The sequence below is a fragment of the Trachinotus anak genome, unplaced genomic scaffold, assembly GCF_046630095.1.
Source record: "Trachinotus anak isolate AG129_WGS33_773 ecotype Australia unplaced genomic scaffold, CSIRO_AGI_Tana_v1 ptg000016l, whole genome shotgun sequence".
In the NCBI taxonomy this organism is placed as follows: Eukaryota; Metazoa; Chordata; class Actinopteri; order Carangiformes; family Carangidae; genus Trachinotus; species Trachinotus anak.
The window spans coordinates 25,557,501-25,574,481 of NW_027273867.1; the positions used below are offsets into that span (position 1 = coordinate 25,557,501).

Below are 16,981 nucleotides of genomic sequence, written 5' to 3' on the forward strand. Positions count from 1 at the left end.
TGTTCTTCATCCCTGTGAAGAGGAGCAGCAGAAAACCAGCCGACAGCAGAACGATCACAACCGCACACGCAACCAGAGACGGGAAGTAAACTGGGCGAGAGACACACAGGCAGAGTGCGGAGGGGGGTGGAGAGAGAGCTTGTGAACAATTTACATACATACAAAAATGAACAATAATATATTATTGCTACATCATTTTATAAATATCTTAGTGAGAAAGACCTTAGAGAAAACTTTGAACTGTCTAATTTGTTCATATTTAGAAACCAGTGACAGAAGAAGAGGGTGTTGTTCCTGTAGAGGGCAGCAGGGGGAGACAAGAGTAAAGTTTTATTTACAGCAGCAGGCTGCATTTTAACAGCTGCTACTAAATACATCTTAATTATTTGATATGTATTGATGTATTGATAAATATTATTGATATAAATGTATACCTTATTTATTCAAAAAGTCTTTTTTTCTTAGGAAGGTTCCTCACTGAGAAATGACCTGAAGTGTCTCAGCAGCAGTCTGATAAGGAGCTTTAATGGTTTCTATCTTATCTTCTTTAACATAAGAAACACTGCAGCTTCCTTTACAAAAAGAAAGGAGGAAATGATGTCCGACAGCTTTTAAAGTGACACACCATTTTAGTTTCACCCTCATAAATACAGAAACAACAGAGCACCTGTTTTATTGTGGCACAATCCAACACTGACCAGAAACCCTCCATATTTATCCTTAATTTTACTGAATCATTATTTCAATGGCTCAACTTCTTTCTCCTCCTAAACCCAACCGGTCGAGGCAGACCCGCCCACCCTGAGCCCGGTTCTGTTGGAGGTTTCTTCCTGTTAAAAGGGAGTTTTTCCTCCCTCCTGTCACCAAGCCCTTGCTCTTTGTGGGAACTCTTGGGTTTTTCTCTGTAACAAAGTAAGGTCTCGACCTGACCCTGTAAAGAGCCTTGAGATAATGTAGATTATGATTTGGCGCGATACAAATAAAATTGAATTGAATTGAATTTCATGTTTCAACATTTCAGCCCTGCTTCTTTTGTGTTTGTGGTTAGAAAAGAAAAATATATTGTCCACGCGTTATAAATAAAGTTGGTTTAAAAAAGCTGAATCTAAGTGCTGTCGGATTCTTTCTTGTCGTTTCCTATGAACTCTCCTTGATCTCTTCCCTTGACCTGATGAAGTTTTCCAGAGAAGAGGTTAGAGAGGAGATTATTCTGACTGAAGACTTAGTTCTCATCAGGATCAAATTTCATAATCATACAAACATAATATTCTGAACAGTCTTTTCTCTTTTCTGTTTCTCAGATTGAGAATTGATTCTGAATCGAATCAAGATGAAGATCCTGTTAAAGAGCCACTCAGTTTGTGAGCAGAGAGAAAAATGAACATGAAACTGACGACTGAAATCACCACCTACGATCAGATAATGTCGTGTCGTGACTGTCTCGTGCTCTGTGAAGTGAGCAGTGACACTGATCCGACCACAGACAGGCCGGCAGCATCGCTTCAAAGATCTAACGCAACAGAAATCTGATGAAGATTCTCATTTTTTTAGACTTTTATTTTCTAATTTGTTTACTTGTTAATTAGTGGAAAATTTAACACTTGAGCAACAAACAACTGATTCCAACTTGAGAAATGACTGATACTGAGAGACGACCTTGAATAATCATCATCAAGGTCACGACTCGCTGCAGCCAGGCAGCGTCTTTTCTTGTCTGCTGCTTGTCTTATAAAACTAAAATAAAAACACAAGATATTTCCTGAATGAGAAGTCAGCCCTTTCTCCTCATCTTAGTCGCACACTGAAGGAATCACTTAAAGTCAGTTAGACTGTTGCACAAAAGACCTTAGAGACCAAATTAAGGAAAAAAAACTAAAGGTACCTCTGACTCTATCTTAACCCAGCATGTTGAGTTCCTGATGATAAATGGAGAAAAGAACCACATACCAGGAGGAGTGGGAGAACCCAGTGGACCTGTAACAATAAGGAACTGGTTCTACATCACAGATCTGACCTGCAGTCAGTTTATCATTTGTCCGACCGTCTGGACTTAGATCCTTCTACTTTCCACACCTGTGCTCTTCCAGCTCCTTCGTTATTAATAATTGCTCTACAGTTTGAAGTCACATGATCTTTCTGGGCAGGTGTTGTCGAGGTGTTTGGTTCACTCACAGAGTTTAAATGCTCTGACCCTCTGCTGAACACTGAGGTGAAGCTCCTGTCAGAACCAGGTCAGGAGGCTCTGCAGCAGCTTCCCAAAGCGCTAACAGCAGCAAATCAACGGTCGCCATGGAAACATGTAGAATTTTACTGCTATAAAATCTCTTTCACTGCTGTAAATGACTTAACATTGTTCCTTAACTAAGGGAAGCTTTTAAGAGATTGTGTGCAACACTCCAGTTAAGGAGAAATTAAACCTTAAATGTCAAACTTAGACGTGGATCTGACCTGTGACAGACAGAGTGTGCTTGTACACCGCGGTGTACACATGTGTATGTCCCGGCGTCCCCCACAGAGGCCTTCTCGATGGTGTACTGCGCCGTCTTCATGTCGGTCATCATGCCGTTAAACTTCCAGATGAAGTTGGCAGGGGGGGTGGAGGCAGCGGAGCAGGTGAGCGTCAGGTGGTCATTCACCTCCACGGCGTCCTGACCTGTTACCATCACTGGTTCAGGACCAACTGGAGACATAACAGGAAGAGAAGAGGGTCGGGTTTTCTGAACACGTTAAGGAATAAATCATAACATTCATTAGTTTCTAGCAGATGATGGAAACCAACCCCCTGGTACGAGCCCTCCAGCAGCAGGCGTACCTGCGCTTGGTTGTCATGGTTGCAATAATAAACATGCAGAGTGTAACAAACAGCAGCTAAGCTTGTGGAGTTAGTTTGACCTCTGTTGTCATGATTACAATAACAACGTGGTTAAGGCTGTGGGCTGTAATTGTACTTGTACTGTTACAGTGACAATAAAGCTCATCATCATCATCATCATCATCATCATTATGGATAAAAGAAACAACATAAACTCCTGACACAGGAATCGAACCATGACCCATCCATCCACATCAACCTCCCCTTAAGGTGGATTTATACTATGTCACCTGACCTCCTCCTGTGCTCCCGTCAGAATGACTTAAAAAGTAAGTTTGGGTTGTAATAAGCTGCTGCATGGACGACCTCTGGGGTCAGTCAGATGGTGATAGTGGAATTAGAGGAATACAGACATGACATTTGATGACATTTATTTATTTTTAAAAATATATTCAGTTTTTTTTTTTTTAAATTCATTCCTGCATCTCTTCTCTACGCACCTTTATTTGGTGAAACATTTCAGCATCTACTCGATGGAAGGGCAGGAAGTTTTGTACACACAGCAGCAGATCCAAGACAAACTGTATTAATATCAAATCACTGCCAGGACAAACAAAGCCTCATAAAGCAAAACCACAAACCCTGACGATCACACGTTCACACCAACACTCACAGTTGACCACCATCTTGTAGGAGGCTGCGTCACTGCTGACGGGGTTGGTCAGCTGACAGGTGTAGTCTCCGTTGTCCTCTTTCTGCAGGGGGCTGATCATCATGGAGCTCCTGTCGGCAGAGAACACCAGGCGGGAGCTGGCAGCCAGAGGTTTGCCATCTTTCAGCCAGGTCCTGGTCATCATGGAGCCGGTCTTTGCCTGACAGCTGAGGTTGGCCGTGCTGTTGCCGGCGATGAGGGTTGAGGTCGGACCAGTGATTTTAGTGCAGGGGATGATCTCTGTTAACATGGAAGAGATGGTTAATGTCTCATTTTTCTTCCTTTTGATTTGACTGGACTTTCTACCATCATCAGAACTGTGTTTATGACAAAGTGATGTCACTCCCAAAGTGTAGGCTTAGGAGCTGTGGTGACTACACGGAGGGACTGCTCCACTGGGTAAAAACTCGTCTGGACGCGAGCGCTCAACAACAACGACGTTCTTCGGTTGCAATACTAGTTATTAACAAAACAACACAGCTGCACGGCCAAAACTGTGCGCTCACCCCAGCCCCAATCACTGCCACCTGTCCAGGTGAGCTCACCTATCTACCCTCCCATCATGCCCTCCAGTGTTCAAAAATGATAAAAAACACATGCTTATTGTAATGACTGCAACAGGAGCTACAAAGCTGAGGACCACTGATGAGCACTTTATAATCTTTATACATGCTGGGTGGGTCAGACTGTACTCTGTACTCCATTACTGATCAGTTAAATACCTACAGTATAACTTTTTATTAAGTACCCAGATTGTTTGCCTGTGGCCTGACGGTCAACCAGTCCTCCGACCTGTTTGTTACCAACCCTCTGATACGACCTATAGTGTCTCCTAAGAAATAACACCCCAATCATGGCAGATGTATCAGACCTTGGTTGTCATGGGTACAATAATAAACATGCAGCTTTGTTTATGGAACGGTCATGGCTTCATTTGGTTTAAGCACAAAAATACTTGGTTAGGTTTAGGAAAAGATTTTGATTTGGGTTAAAATAATTACTTCCTTAAGGAGAGTGTCCTGTAACAACAGCCCCCAGGTCGTCTGTCAGCAGGTCACTATGACCCAGAGTCAGGTTCTGTTGCTAGGCGACGTCTAGTGGTCGTAGTGATGGTGACAGGAGCAGCACAGGTTTCACAGAGGAACCAAACACCGGCCTCTGTGTGAGATTCCTGTGCTTAGTAGAAACATCCATCCACTTCATCCCTATTTCAGTTTCCCCAAGGACTCGATGAAGTATGTTATCTATTCATCTAACTTAAGGTGGACTTCTCCCGTCTTCACGCTGTCACCTGACCTCTTCCTCTGCTCCTGTCATAATTGCTTCTGCCACTAGATGTCGCCTGACAACAAAACGTAACTATAGATAAGCTTTATCATTACATTTTTGAAACCGTTTAAAAATAGATGAGCTATAACGTCTCTTTTTGGTATAAAGTATTGTTCTTGTCCTTCACTGCAGTTTTATTTCCAGATGCTTTGAGTTAAATGTAAATGTGCTTTGCTCACTAAAGATTTTTCCACATTGTTAGAGCAGCCGTGAAACTCAGCCCACATGTGATCTCACTGACTCCCCCAGCACCCGGAGCTCCGTTCAGTGAAGACGGGGCCAGTTGTCTCTGGCTGAGGACCGACCCGCCATATGTGACAGCAGGGAGCTCGGGGTCAGGCTGCCGCCCGACTCCTTCACCGACGCTCTTTCCCGGTAAGGTGTGCCGACGACGGACATGATTGAAGAAAGGGCGGCAACAGGAGTCCTTCTCTTCCCATCAGAGAAGTCCCAGGAGGTAAGGCCGCCACCAGCCGCTTTATCGACAGGTGCGTACACCGGACCCCCCGGAGAGCACCCGGCCTGCGCAGCGTCCTGCGGGGAGGAGAGAGCAGAGACCGGCCTGAGGTTTAACCTGTGGTATCTGTGGTGTAGACTACAGGTCACCAGATTACTGACATATAACATTAAAATATCCACTGTTTTCATCTATGAAGAAAAAAGGTAAACACTTCCGGTTTGATGTCTTCTGACCCTTGCCTTTCCCTGGAGCCCCGTGGATGACCCGTGGATGACCCGTGGATGACCTGTGGATGACCCGTGGATGACCTGTGGATGACCCGTGGATGACCCGTGGATGACCCGTGGATGACCCGTGGATGACCTGTGGATGACCCGTGGATGACCCGTGGATGACCTGTGGATGACCCGTGGATGACCTGTGGATGACCTGTGTTACTGAAGTGTTAGATGTGTTTGTGTGAGCGGGACACATACACTACATGCTACAGGTGGTCAGCAACAATCTCATCGGTCTTCAACAGACTCAGGACCAGCCTCCAGTTTGTAATCTGTCCGTCACCATCTTGGTTTTTTGAAACCAGAAGAAACCATATTTGGAGGAGAAGGTGGAGCTGAGGAGTGAGGGGTGGAGCTGACCTGCTCTGTCCTCTATCCTGTCAATCACACGGTAGCCCCGCCCTAATCCATCCCCTGCTTTATGGCCTATTTTCCTGTAAATGGAGCATAATTTAAAAAATGATCATGTTGTGTTGAAGAAGAGTTGAAACTAGAGACTGAGACATAAACTCATCAGGAAAACGTTTCCTGAGGTGATAAATCAGAGAGAAGTGGAGACATTTTCACACAGACTTCAGTACAATCAGACTCTGTTTACAGCCAGTGGAGTCGCCCCCTGATGGTCGGTGGAGAGATGGAGGTTTAAGGCTCTTCAGCACTGGCCTCACTGTTCAGACCCAGAGTCTACGTCCAGGTTTATAGACAGTCTGGGGTCTGAACTGAAAGCTGGTTACCAGAGTCAGGATAAACAACCAGCACGCTCCCAACTATGGTTGAGAGCCTAACGAAGGCAACACCACGGTAACTGCTGTACTGTAATAAACTACAGTGGAAGCCAATTGATGGGTCACTGGCTCTTAACAGTTTAAAACTTAACTTCCTTCTCTTTACCCCTTGATTTATCTTTGCCAATTCTTCAGTCTGTTTACTGCCTTAATTTTTCTAGAGAGGGATTAAAGCAAAAAAACAAAAACACATTAGACACCTTGACGCCTGCTAAATACCATATGTTAAATATATTTAATTTGAAATGATGCACTACATTTGTAGACTGCATGGTCGCTGATATCCAGGTTGATGGTATGTCTACAAATCAGTGACCTGAATCCCGTAGCCCCACCCCTGATTCTAACCCTGGGTTACCCTCTGCAAAAACAGAAGCGACGACTCAAAGGTGAACGGATCCATCGAGTCTTTGCAGCAGAGACGGAGTGGAAACGTCCTGCTGTCAGAGGGACGTCCTGTCTGAGATCTCTCGCAGCACAATCACATCCTCCACAGTGACCACACAGCTCAACCAACACAATCTGAACACACACACCTCTTCAGTCTGAACCAATGAAAGATTTTGACACAGACTAACCAAGTGTTGGTTTGGGCTGCACTTGGGTTTGCTGAATACAGACCACCTGACACATCCATGAAGCAGTTTGTGTTCACAAATTCACTAATAATAGGACACAAATGACCGAGCACTCAATCAATCAATTTTATATGAACATACAAATGATTATACCAGTATTGTTATGGGGTCGGCTGTTGCTGTGGGAAATACATATAAAAAAATTTGAATGATCATGACCAGCATTAAATCCTTTCCCCATCAACATCCCACCCTCAGGTTTCTCCCAGGTGCGGCCTCTCAGGTGTGTATTTAAATCAGTCTTCAGTTCAGAACGTTTGCTGCAGACTGCTGCTGCTCTCAGCGACACACTTGTGCTTTTTGACACGTGACTGTCTGGTGAACCGCTTCTCACAAACGCTGCAGCTGTAAGGCTTCTCCCCTGTGTGCACCGTCATGTGGCACGTCAGGTTCCCCTTCTGCGTGAACCTTTTGCCACAGACCGAGCAGGTGAACGGCTTCTCTCCCGTGTGAAGCCGGAAGTGGTGCACCAAAGGTCCGCTCTGTGTGAATCTTTTACCACAAATTGTGCAACCAAAGGGTTTCTCTCCTGTGTGACACCGGACGTGTCTCTGCAGAGTCCCCTTGTGGCCAAATCTTTTACCACACTCTGAGCAGCGGTATGGTTTTACTCCAGTGTTAGACTCCCTGTCATCTGAAGGGACCACATCGCTGTGTAGAGGATTTAGATCCGGCTCAGGGTCTCTGGTCTCCATCCAATAATAATTCTTGTCTTCTGTCTCTTCAGAGGTCTTGACATAATTATCTGGATCTGAATTTCTGGCTGCTTCTGATCCCTTACAGTCCTCTCCTTGAGTTCCTGGTTTCTGCTCCCTCTCTCTGTCCTGCTCACTTTGGCTTTGATGAAGCTGCGAGGACTGAGCTTCCTGTTCATCATCATCTTCTCTCTTCACAGGGTCAGGAGTGAATGTGAACTTGGTATCATCAGCCTCCTCTGGCCCTTGAAGCTGCTCTCCCTCCTGACTGGTCCAGACTCCTTCCTGTTCCTCTTTAATGTGGGGGGGGTCCTCCTGATCCTGACCGGGGCTCCACTGCTGCAGCTGCTGCTCGGAGGAAACCTCTTCATGATTCACCGACAGCTGCTGGACCTCCGCATGAAATCCTGAAGAAGACAAACGCAGAGATGATGGAAAACATATGTTGGCCCAACATTACATTTTATAATTGAGAACAGTGATGAACACAAAGACGTTTATTCCTTGAAGGAAATAATCTGACACCTACACATCTCTTAATATTTGCCATTATGGGCCGAGCTCTTGGTCAGGCTGCCCACCAATCCTGACCCTTTATTGATCACAGAACAGGAGGTCGGCCTCTCTCGCATTTTCTTTTACTTATTTTTAGACTTTGACTTGTTAACTTTAGTTATTTTTATATATACATACAGGATATACATTATAGTGAGCTCAGTCTAGACCTGCTCTGATGAAAAGTGCCCTCAGATAAACTCTGTTATGATTCAGGGCTAAATAAATAAAACTTGTCACATGACTGGTCAGAGGCTTCCTGCCACAACTTCTCCCAGTTTACAGCGCAGAGCTTAAAACACCCAGGTGTAAAACGCCAGTGTGGCGATTTACACCTGGGTGCAGCAGTTTTAGTGTCGGGCCAGCTGCAACATCACACACATGCTAACATGCTAACATGCTACCACACGGTGTGTTGGTGTGTTTCCCATGCAGGCTGCAGACCCGCCCCGGATGTACAGCACCGGGACCCCGCACCGGGACCCCGCACCGGGAGCTGCCGGAGGCGGCTGTGGCGTGTTTGCCTCCGGTCAGAGCCAGAGGCAGGAGGTCAAACTGAATTTCAGCACCGGAAGTGGCGACAGCAAAGTGAAAACGACACAAAGCTACAGCAGAAAACGCGCCAGGTTCTCCTTCAACAAACACGTTTCCGGCCGGAACGCACCTGTTCTCCGCGGTGTGAGAGCCGCGTCCAGCAGCCTCTGCTGGCGGGTCATGTCCTCCTCATACTCGGTTATTGTTTCGTGTAAAAGTCCGAAGATCTCGTCCAGAGCCGCGGCCAGCCGCTGGTGGATGGAGACCTTCAGAGCCCGGAGTCTGGACATGGTCCGCAGGGTCTGCGTGCAGCGTCATCTGAGCAGTCACTTCCGGGGAAAGTTTACAAAATAAAACTCATCAATGCTCCTTCCGTTGTTCTGACACCGCTTTAACTCATTTATTTATCATTTGTAAACAAAATAAATTATCAAGATTCTCATATGAAGAAACATTTTACTATTATTTATGTGTGTATTATTAATTATCATAAGAAACTGCACTCAGACCTGAGAGCTCACCATGTGCAATAATTAACATACACCATATGTATAATAATAATAATAATAATAATAATGATGATGATAATAATGATAATAATAATAATATCTTTGTAATAATAACATGATATAATAGGTCAGACAGTGATAATTACACATACATCAGAGGAAATTGTCTGCTGCCTTTATTTTGGGGAACAACAATGTTCCCCAGTGTTCTGTCTTAACCTGTGTGTGGGCTGTACTGATCGCTACAACAATTCATTCCAACCCTCTTTATTCTGCTTCAGTTTTACTCTGTAATTACTGAACATTTTACAGTAACGACCAGTAATTATGCTGCTAAACTTGTCATTATCCTGATTTTACTTCACGTCCTGTAGATTATAGGGTAAGCTCTGTTTTAAAACCAGACTGGACACAGACTGAAACAGCAAAACGACTGATCTATAAAATATCTACTGCTCTTTACTACTTATCACTTTATGTCCCTGTCAGGATCCTGTAGGAATGATGATTCAGTTTTTCCTGTGATCTGACTGGTCAGTAGCTTCGCTGTCGACAGGTTTTGATCTGTTCCTCTGAAGGGAACCTGCTCTGGAGTAGGTCAGGATCAGTTACCATGGTGATTTACCCCGTTAACAAGTGAACCAGGCCTGAAAACTCAGACTTAAACCTGAAGTTACCTCGATAACCTCAGATCCACAGTACAGACCTCAGGTTTATTGTTCCATCAGCAGTAACACTGCACAAATAATATCTCACCATTAAGAAATATAAAGCAAATAAATATAATAACGCACTCACAGACTCCATGGAAGCATTGGGCTGTTTTGTTGAAAGCCTCTGTGTGATTGTCTGATCTAAATCTCAGCAGCTCGTTTCTTCTTTGTGTGTCCTGTGTTTCGGAGGGAAAACCTGCAGAGATCCTGATTCTCCAGGTGAAGTGAAGCAGGAAGTCTCAGATCTTCTCTGGCTCCTTTCTCTCTGTCTGAGGATCATGAAGAAACTTCTGGAAGAATCACCAGCAGCTCTGCACACACAGTGTGCAGTTTGACTGGGTTCCAGCAGGTGTCAGTGTGTGTTTGTGTGTCAGTGTGAGTCATCACCAGTGTGTACCTTATTGATTATCAGGCTGTGATTAGTTCATACTTTCTGTCAGTGTCACCAACATCCTCACAGACGTCACTGGTTTAGTTGCTTTACTGTTTTCTATCACAGAATTTCACCGCAACTATTCACTTAAATGTTCATTTTCTAACAGTCCTGGTTTTTCTGAACGAGACGAAGTGCAACACAGTTTTATTAGTGAGATACGACAAACATTGTGTGTCAGGCTGAACGTGAGACCATGAGACCTAATGAAGTAACAAGAAATACAAAGACATTCAAATCAGAAGCTGTATGTAAAGTGTAGTTTCACAACCACACTTAGAATGACTGTGTGTGTGTGTGTGTGTGTGCGCGCGTCTGTATGTGTGTGCACGCGCGCGTCTGTATGTGTGTGTGTGTGTGTGTATGTGCACGCGTCTGTATGTGTGTGTGTGTGTGTGTGTGTGTGTATGTGTGTGTGTGCGCGCGTCTGTATGCGTGTGTGTGTGTGTGTGTGTGTGTGTGTGTGTGTGTGTGTGTGTGTCCTCAGTGAACTGTATCAGTCAGTTCAGTTTCTGTTCAGTGACTGAGGGAGGTTTTTGTACAACACTTTTTCACTGTGTGAACACAGCCTGGCTGTTGATATAGTGATAACTCTGACAATAATAAACTCCTGAATCTTCAGCCTGGACTCCACTGATGCTCAGAGTGAAGTCAACGTCCCTGCTCCACTTCCACTGAATCTGGAGGAGATTCCTGAAACTCTGTCTGATGTTCTGTAGATCAGAAGTTTAGGAGCTTCTCCAGGTTTCTGATGGTACCAGGACAGGTAGTATTGTGAACCAGAGGAGTGAGCTACTTTTGGACTGGCCTTACAGTCAACAGAGACAGTTTGACCAAGCTGCACTGATTTGGCTGCTGATTGAGTCACGACAACATTTTGTCCAACAGAGCCTGAGGAGAGAGAAGAAACACTGGACATGAGATGGTGAGGTGAAACTCAGCTACACTCCAAATGATTTTCACATGACAGAAACATGATTTTCCTCACCCTGAGTGAAGCAGAGGAGAGTCCAGATGAGGACGGAGACCAGAGTCATGTTTGTGATGAGGAGGATTTGTGTGTCTTCTGTTGTGATGAAGGACAGCTGTCAGTCATCCAGTCTTCAACTGTCAGGACTATAAACTCTCCCAGAGCACTGGAGCATGGTGCTGCTGATGCAAAGTGGCTCTCTATGGAAATGCTCTGACTGACTCCAACAGGGACCTGATCCCTCTGATCATGCTGTTTGTCAATGGATCAATCCATTGATCACAGTATTGATGATGATGATGATGATGATGATGATGATGATAATGATGATGATGATGATGATGATGATGAAACTTTCTTTCAGAAAGTCCTGAGTTGTAGAAATCCCTCAAATTTCACTGACAAACAATCAACATCACTGTCACACAAGTGATTTTAAAATTTCAGTTAAGGTTGAGATGAAACATTAACACATGAGAGGAACTGAACTTTTTATCTTTAGTACTGAAACCTGTCTGTTGCCATGGTTCAGCAGTGATGCCTGTCTGTTGCCGTGGTTACTGAGCTGAGAGAGGGAAGTGAAAGACTGAAGAGCAGTTTCATCCAATCAGAGGACGACCTGCAGAAGCAGCAGCCTCCTCTGCTGCAACCAACAGGGTGGAGGTTATTTTCTCTTTGTCTGAACTTTCTTCATATTGTCTCTGCCCCTCCTCCAGTGGGTCGAGTGGCCCCCACCCTGTTTTAAAATAATTATACAATAATATTATTTTCATTTCTCTAATTCAACTAATTTAAACTCATAAAAATATCTTCTTTCAGAACAGTTGTGCTAACACAAACAGTATCATAATGGCACCATGTCAATTTAATGCATGAGAGATATTTAGGCCAAGAAAACTGTATCACACTCCTGATCATACAGAACATCCAGTTAAGGTGAAGATGATGGTATTTTAGTTTCAAAAGTATTTTGTGAAGTAACTAACTACATTTTAGTTTTGTAAAAATCCCCTAAAAGCCCACCCCACCCTGTGACGAACCGCTACAACCTCCGTAGAGACAAGAGCCTCCTAACTGCCCACTTCTTCTTCTGTTCTTCTGGAACCTCTTCAAAACCATTAAAACATCCAAAAGACCCAGAGAATATCCTAAGGGATCTCAAGAACCTCCTAAGTGGACAGTACAACCTTGTAAAGGACCTCCATAACCTCCTAGAAGACCAATTAAACTTTCTGAACAACCCCTAGAACAACCTAAAGAATCTCTAGAACCTTCCCATTGACCATAAAAACACCTTAAACGATCCAGAGAACCTCCTCAATAACCACTAGAACCTCATGAGTAACACCTAGAACCTTCTTTAGATTCTGTAATTGATGTAACAACATAAGGTGTGTTTGTCAGCCTTCAGCCAGGTTTTTCCTTGAACTTGTCACCTGTCTGTACATAAACTGTAGATATGTTCCTCCAGTGTCACAGTGTTGACCTGGTTCAGTCTTTATCTCCCAGACAGAGATGATGCAACTATCACAAGAGGTTCTGGTGTTCCTCAAGGCTCCATCCTGGGTCCTCTGTAATTAAACTTTAATGATGATGTTTTTTTCTTTAATTCTGTATGCAGATGACACATGGCTGTACATTTTAATGTCACTGAGTGACTTTGATTGATAAACATGGTTAATTTCTCTGTTCATAATCAATTCTTGTCATCAACATTTTCACCAGTCAAATGGAAATAAGAGGAAATCTGACTTTGGTAGAGCAGCTTAAAGTCTCAGACATTAATTATCAAGTCTCTTTCTAAAATCCTGATTCATGTGTGTGTCCAGAGCTGAATTTGATCCTCTGCTGACTCACATGCAGTGTGTGTGTGTGTGTGTGTCTGTGTGTGTCCTCAGTGAACTGTATCAGTCAGTTCAGTTTCTGTTCAGTGACTGAGGGACGTTTTTGTATGACACTTTTTCACTGTGTGAACTCACGCTGACTGTTGATATAGTGATAACTCTGACAATAATAAACTCCTGAATCTTCAGGCTGGACTCCACTGATGCTCAGAGTGAAGTCAGTCTTTGATCCACTGCCTGTAAAATGACCTGGAGTCCCTGATGCTCGTTCGTTAATGTAGCGAATGAGTAGTTTAGGAGTTTCTCCATTTCTCTGTTGGTACCAACTTAAAAGCTCTTTACCACTTGATGATCCCACACCAACCTGTGGACTGACTCTACATGTGATAGTGACGGAGGCTCCCAGAGCAGAGCTCACTGCTCCAGACTGAGTCACTGTGACCTGTCCTCTGGACTCTGAGGACACAGAGACACAAACATAAAGCAGAATCATGGTTTTGTCGGCTTCATTTCAGAGGAATGGATGTTGATAGAGGAGAGGAGTTTGATTCTCTGGACTTTACCTGTGAAGCAGCAGCAGAGGAGAGTCCAGATGAGGACGGAGACCAGAGTCATGTTTGTGATGAGGAGGATTTGTGTGTCTTCTGTTGTGATGAAGGACAGCTGTCAGTCATCCAGTCTTCAACTGTCAGGACTATAAACTCTCCCAGAGCACTGGAGCATGGTGCTGCTGATGCAAAGTGGCTCTCTATGGAAATGCTCTGACTGACTCCAACAGGGACCTGATCACTCTGATCATGCTGTTTGTCAATGGATCAATCCATTGATCACAGTATTGATTAGAAATGTGTCACTGATCATGTTGATGTGGATTTGAATGAATGTAAAACCTCCTTTTATCTGTTTTCCTTTGATGCTCAAAGGATCAATTTCAGTTTGAGATACATTAAAAATATAAATATTTCAGAAAGAGAACGATCAATTATCAAATATTATCAATAGTTAGATTTCAAATTAAAAAACAGGAAGTGATTTATTAGAGTTTGTTGTTGTCAGAGTCAGAGAGCCGTGTCTCTGCACAGTGAGAGGTTTTTGTACGACGCCTCAGTCAGTTTGTATCACTGTGGTACACGTTCGGTGGAGGAACCAGACTGGATGTTGGAAGTAAGTTTCATTTTTGATGTATTTTATTATGTCACAAACAATATTTTGTGTTTCACTCTGACATTTTTATCCAGAAACTAAAATAAGTGATTTTACATCTTCAGTTACATAATTTCCTGGAATTTTCTGCTGACATCAAAAACAACAGTTTTGTATTTAAAGCGTAAATGATGAATCAGAACATGATCAGTGTTTGGTCCATCATAGAAATCATGTCATCAGATGTTTAGACGACAGAAACTTGAGGACTTGTAGTTGTAGTTTTGTCAGACAGAGTCAGAGAGCCGTGTCTCTGCACAGTGAGAGGTTTTTGTACGACCACTCAGTCAGTTTGTGTCACTGTGGTGGACTTTTGGTGGAGGAACCAGACTGGATGTTGGAAGTAAGTTTCTGATCAAATATTAAATATTGTCTCATCAGTTCAGCTTCTGATCTTTAAAATCTTTAAAAAACTTTAAAATCTCTATGTTACTGTTCATTTCTCCAGTTTAAGCCTGAAGCTGAACTCAAAGCAGCTTCACTCCACTTTTAGTCTTTACACGTGAAATTGTTTGGAAGTTGAGTTGAAATGATTCTGAACAGTGAGGCTGAAGTTTTCTGAGGCTGTTGGTTTCTTTTTTATTTCTATATGTCTGATGTTTGAATGTGGTCGTCAGTGATCTGAGGCTGATCATGTCCTTTAACTGTAGATCTGATTAACTGTTGTTTGTTGTAAATGTGTTTCATTCTAAATGAACCGGGACTTTGGAGAAAATCATCAGTAATATTTTCCAACAGTATTTGATTGTTTCCATGAAATGATGATGTTTTCACCTACATTTTATTTGCCTTTTTTAAAATATTGTGATGTTGCACTTAGAGATTTGTTTCAAATGTAAAGTGTGTTACAAATAAAATGTATTATTATTAATATTATTCCATAAAGTCCAGTAAAATGCAGCTGTTGAAATGTCCAATCAGCTTGTTTAGTTTCCAGCGTAGTTTGATATATTTCAGCTCATATGAGGAATCTTTCTGTGCTGATGTGCATGAGAGGCTTCTTAAAGGGAAGTGAAACAATGTGTGAGTGAGTGACTGGTGGAGCAGAAAAACCACCTGACACAAAATCCACTGTCACACAGTAAAGGTGTCCCAGTGGCTTCTGTTTGATTGACAGCTGTGTGCTCCCTGTCCTCTAAGCTGATTGTTGTCTCCTAGGTGACGTCCGTCCCACCCTGACGGTGCTGCCCCCCTCCAGCGAGGAGCTGCAGCAGGGGAAGGCTACACTCACGTGCCTGGCCAACAAGGGCTTCCCCTCAGACTGGAGTCTGTCCTGGAAGGTGGACGGCAGCAGCAGCAGCAGCAACTGGGAGGAGAGCAGGAGCCCCGGGGTGCTGGGGAGGGACGGCCTCTACAGCTGGAGCAGCACCCTGACGCTATGTGGAGACCAGTGGAGGAAGCTGGACTCTGTGACCTGTGAGGCCACCCAGGGCTCCCAGACTCTGGTCTCAGAGACGCTGAGGAGAGACCAGTGTTCCCAGTCCTGACCTGACTCACTGGGACTCTGCTACTGGTTTTCCTCTGCTCCTGCTCTCACTCTGCTCTCTGTCTCTCTGTCTCTCTCTCTCTTTTATTTCACATGTTTCAGTAACAATATTTACCAGCTTCTCACAGTGTTTCAATGTTGTTTCTGTCTCCAGATAATAAAAATCTGATCATCAAATATCTGGTTTTCATGTTTTATTATTTTTGAAGTGTCATCAAAGATTTAGTTTTTCTCTGTGATGAATTTATAAAGTAAATATAAGATTGCATATTATATCCATATATACTGCATATTCATAGAGTATATAAATCAATTTATCATTAATAATAGATTAGTCCATCATTCTGATCAGAATCAATATGAACTCCTTCATGACAGTAAAAATGTCTCTTCTATAGATTTCCCTTCAATAATACACATTTGTAATTAAACCTGTGGTTGGAACATTTCAATGAAGAATCATCCAGTCATCTCTTATCACTGAAGTGTGTTCATGGTAATAAATCTTATACTTTTAACTGTGTCCAAAGAATCTGGAAAATCCTTCAAGTTTGAATAATATTTTCTGGATCTGAAAGAAAAAGCAACACATCATCAGCATAGAGAGAAATAAAATGAGTTTGATCTGTCTTTCTAACATTGGAAATATTTACACATGAATTTTATTTAAGAGCTCAACAACAAAGAGAAATGAACAAGATGAAAAAACAATGAATTAAATTGTTACTGAGTTAAATTCTTCATAAATCCTTTTTGATCTCAATCTAAAATTACTGTAGTTCTTTGGAATACAAAGCACACAACACAACCAAAATATGTTACAGTGGAATAATAAGTAATTTAGCGTGAAGGACCTCATAATGTATGAAAGTAAAATTTATCAATTTATTTAATTCACAAATAAGTTTATATAAGAAAGGTGTTCACATTATCAAACTTCACCTGAAGTTAACTTTGATATTCAGCGGAATGTTTCAAACATTGTTTTCATGAAATTATTCACAGTAAAGTATGAACAATACAAC

The 16,981-nt window shown here is 43.0% G+C and overlaps 3 protein-coding genes, 1 long non-coding RNA gene, 1 pseudogene and 1 gene segment (V, D, J or C); 3 read left to right on the plus strand and 3 right to left on the minus strand.

Annotated features, from left to right (window-relative positions):
- LOC139633574 (cell adhesion molecule CEACAM2-like) overlaps positions 1-5,639 on the minus strand; it is a 6,685-nt gene extending 1,046 nt beyond the window's left edge. Inside the window, exons 1-5 of one of the 3 annotated variants that reach the window (XM_071499323.1) lie at positions 5,525-5,639; positions 5,159-5,387; positions 3,486-3,764; positions 2,449-2,680; positions 1-90 (exon numbers count right to left, since the gene is read on the minus strand). The exon at positions 1-90 is cut by the window's left edge and continues 49 nt beyond it. In XM_071499323.1, coding sequence (XP_071355424.1) covers positions 1-90; positions 2,449-2,680; positions 3,486-3,764; positions 5,159-5,252 — 695 coding nt within the window. In that variant the 5' untranslated portion in view covers positions 5,253-5,387; positions 5,525-5,639. Of the gene's footprint in view, positions 91-2,448; positions 2,681-3,485; positions 3,765-5,158 lie in introns of all 3 variants that reach the window. The other 2 variants (XM_071499322.1, XM_071499321.1) reach the window with 2 other exon arrangements.
- LOC139634518 (glutamate receptor ionotropic, kainate 5-like) overlaps positions 1-16,981 on the plus strand; it is a 446,396-nt gene that overhangs the window by 190,559 nt on the left and 238,856 nt on the right. The gene's annotated exons all lie outside the window — the stretch shown is intronic.
- Positions 4,527-5,708, plus strand: LOC139633576 (uncharacterized). The gene is made up of 3 exons (XR_011693784.1): positions 4,527-4,879; positions 5,103-5,310; positions 5,565-5,708. It is a non-coding gene; the product is annotated as an uncharacterized lncRNA (long non-coding RNA).
- Positions 7,067-9,318, minus strand: LOC139633577 (zinc finger protein 135-like). The gene is made up of 2 exons (XM_071499324.1): positions 8,929-9,318; positions 7,067-8,116 (listed from the first exon to the last, which is right to left on the minus strand). The coding sequence occupies exons 1-2, from the start codon at positions 9,086-9,088 to the stop codon at positions 7,263-7,265; spliced, it is 1,014 nt and encodes a 337-aa protein (XP_071355425.1). The 5' UTR covers positions 9,089-9,318; the 3' UTR covers positions 7,067-7,262.
- LOC139634278 (uncharacterized) lies at positions 10,579-14,222 on the minus strand (annotated as a pseudogene).
- On the plus strand, positions 14,065-16,135 carry LOC139634279 (Ig kappa-b4 chain C region-like). The segment is given in 3 exon segments: positions 14,065-14,069; positions 14,376-14,431; positions 15,629-16,135. Coding segments are annotated over 3 exon segments (390 nt in total).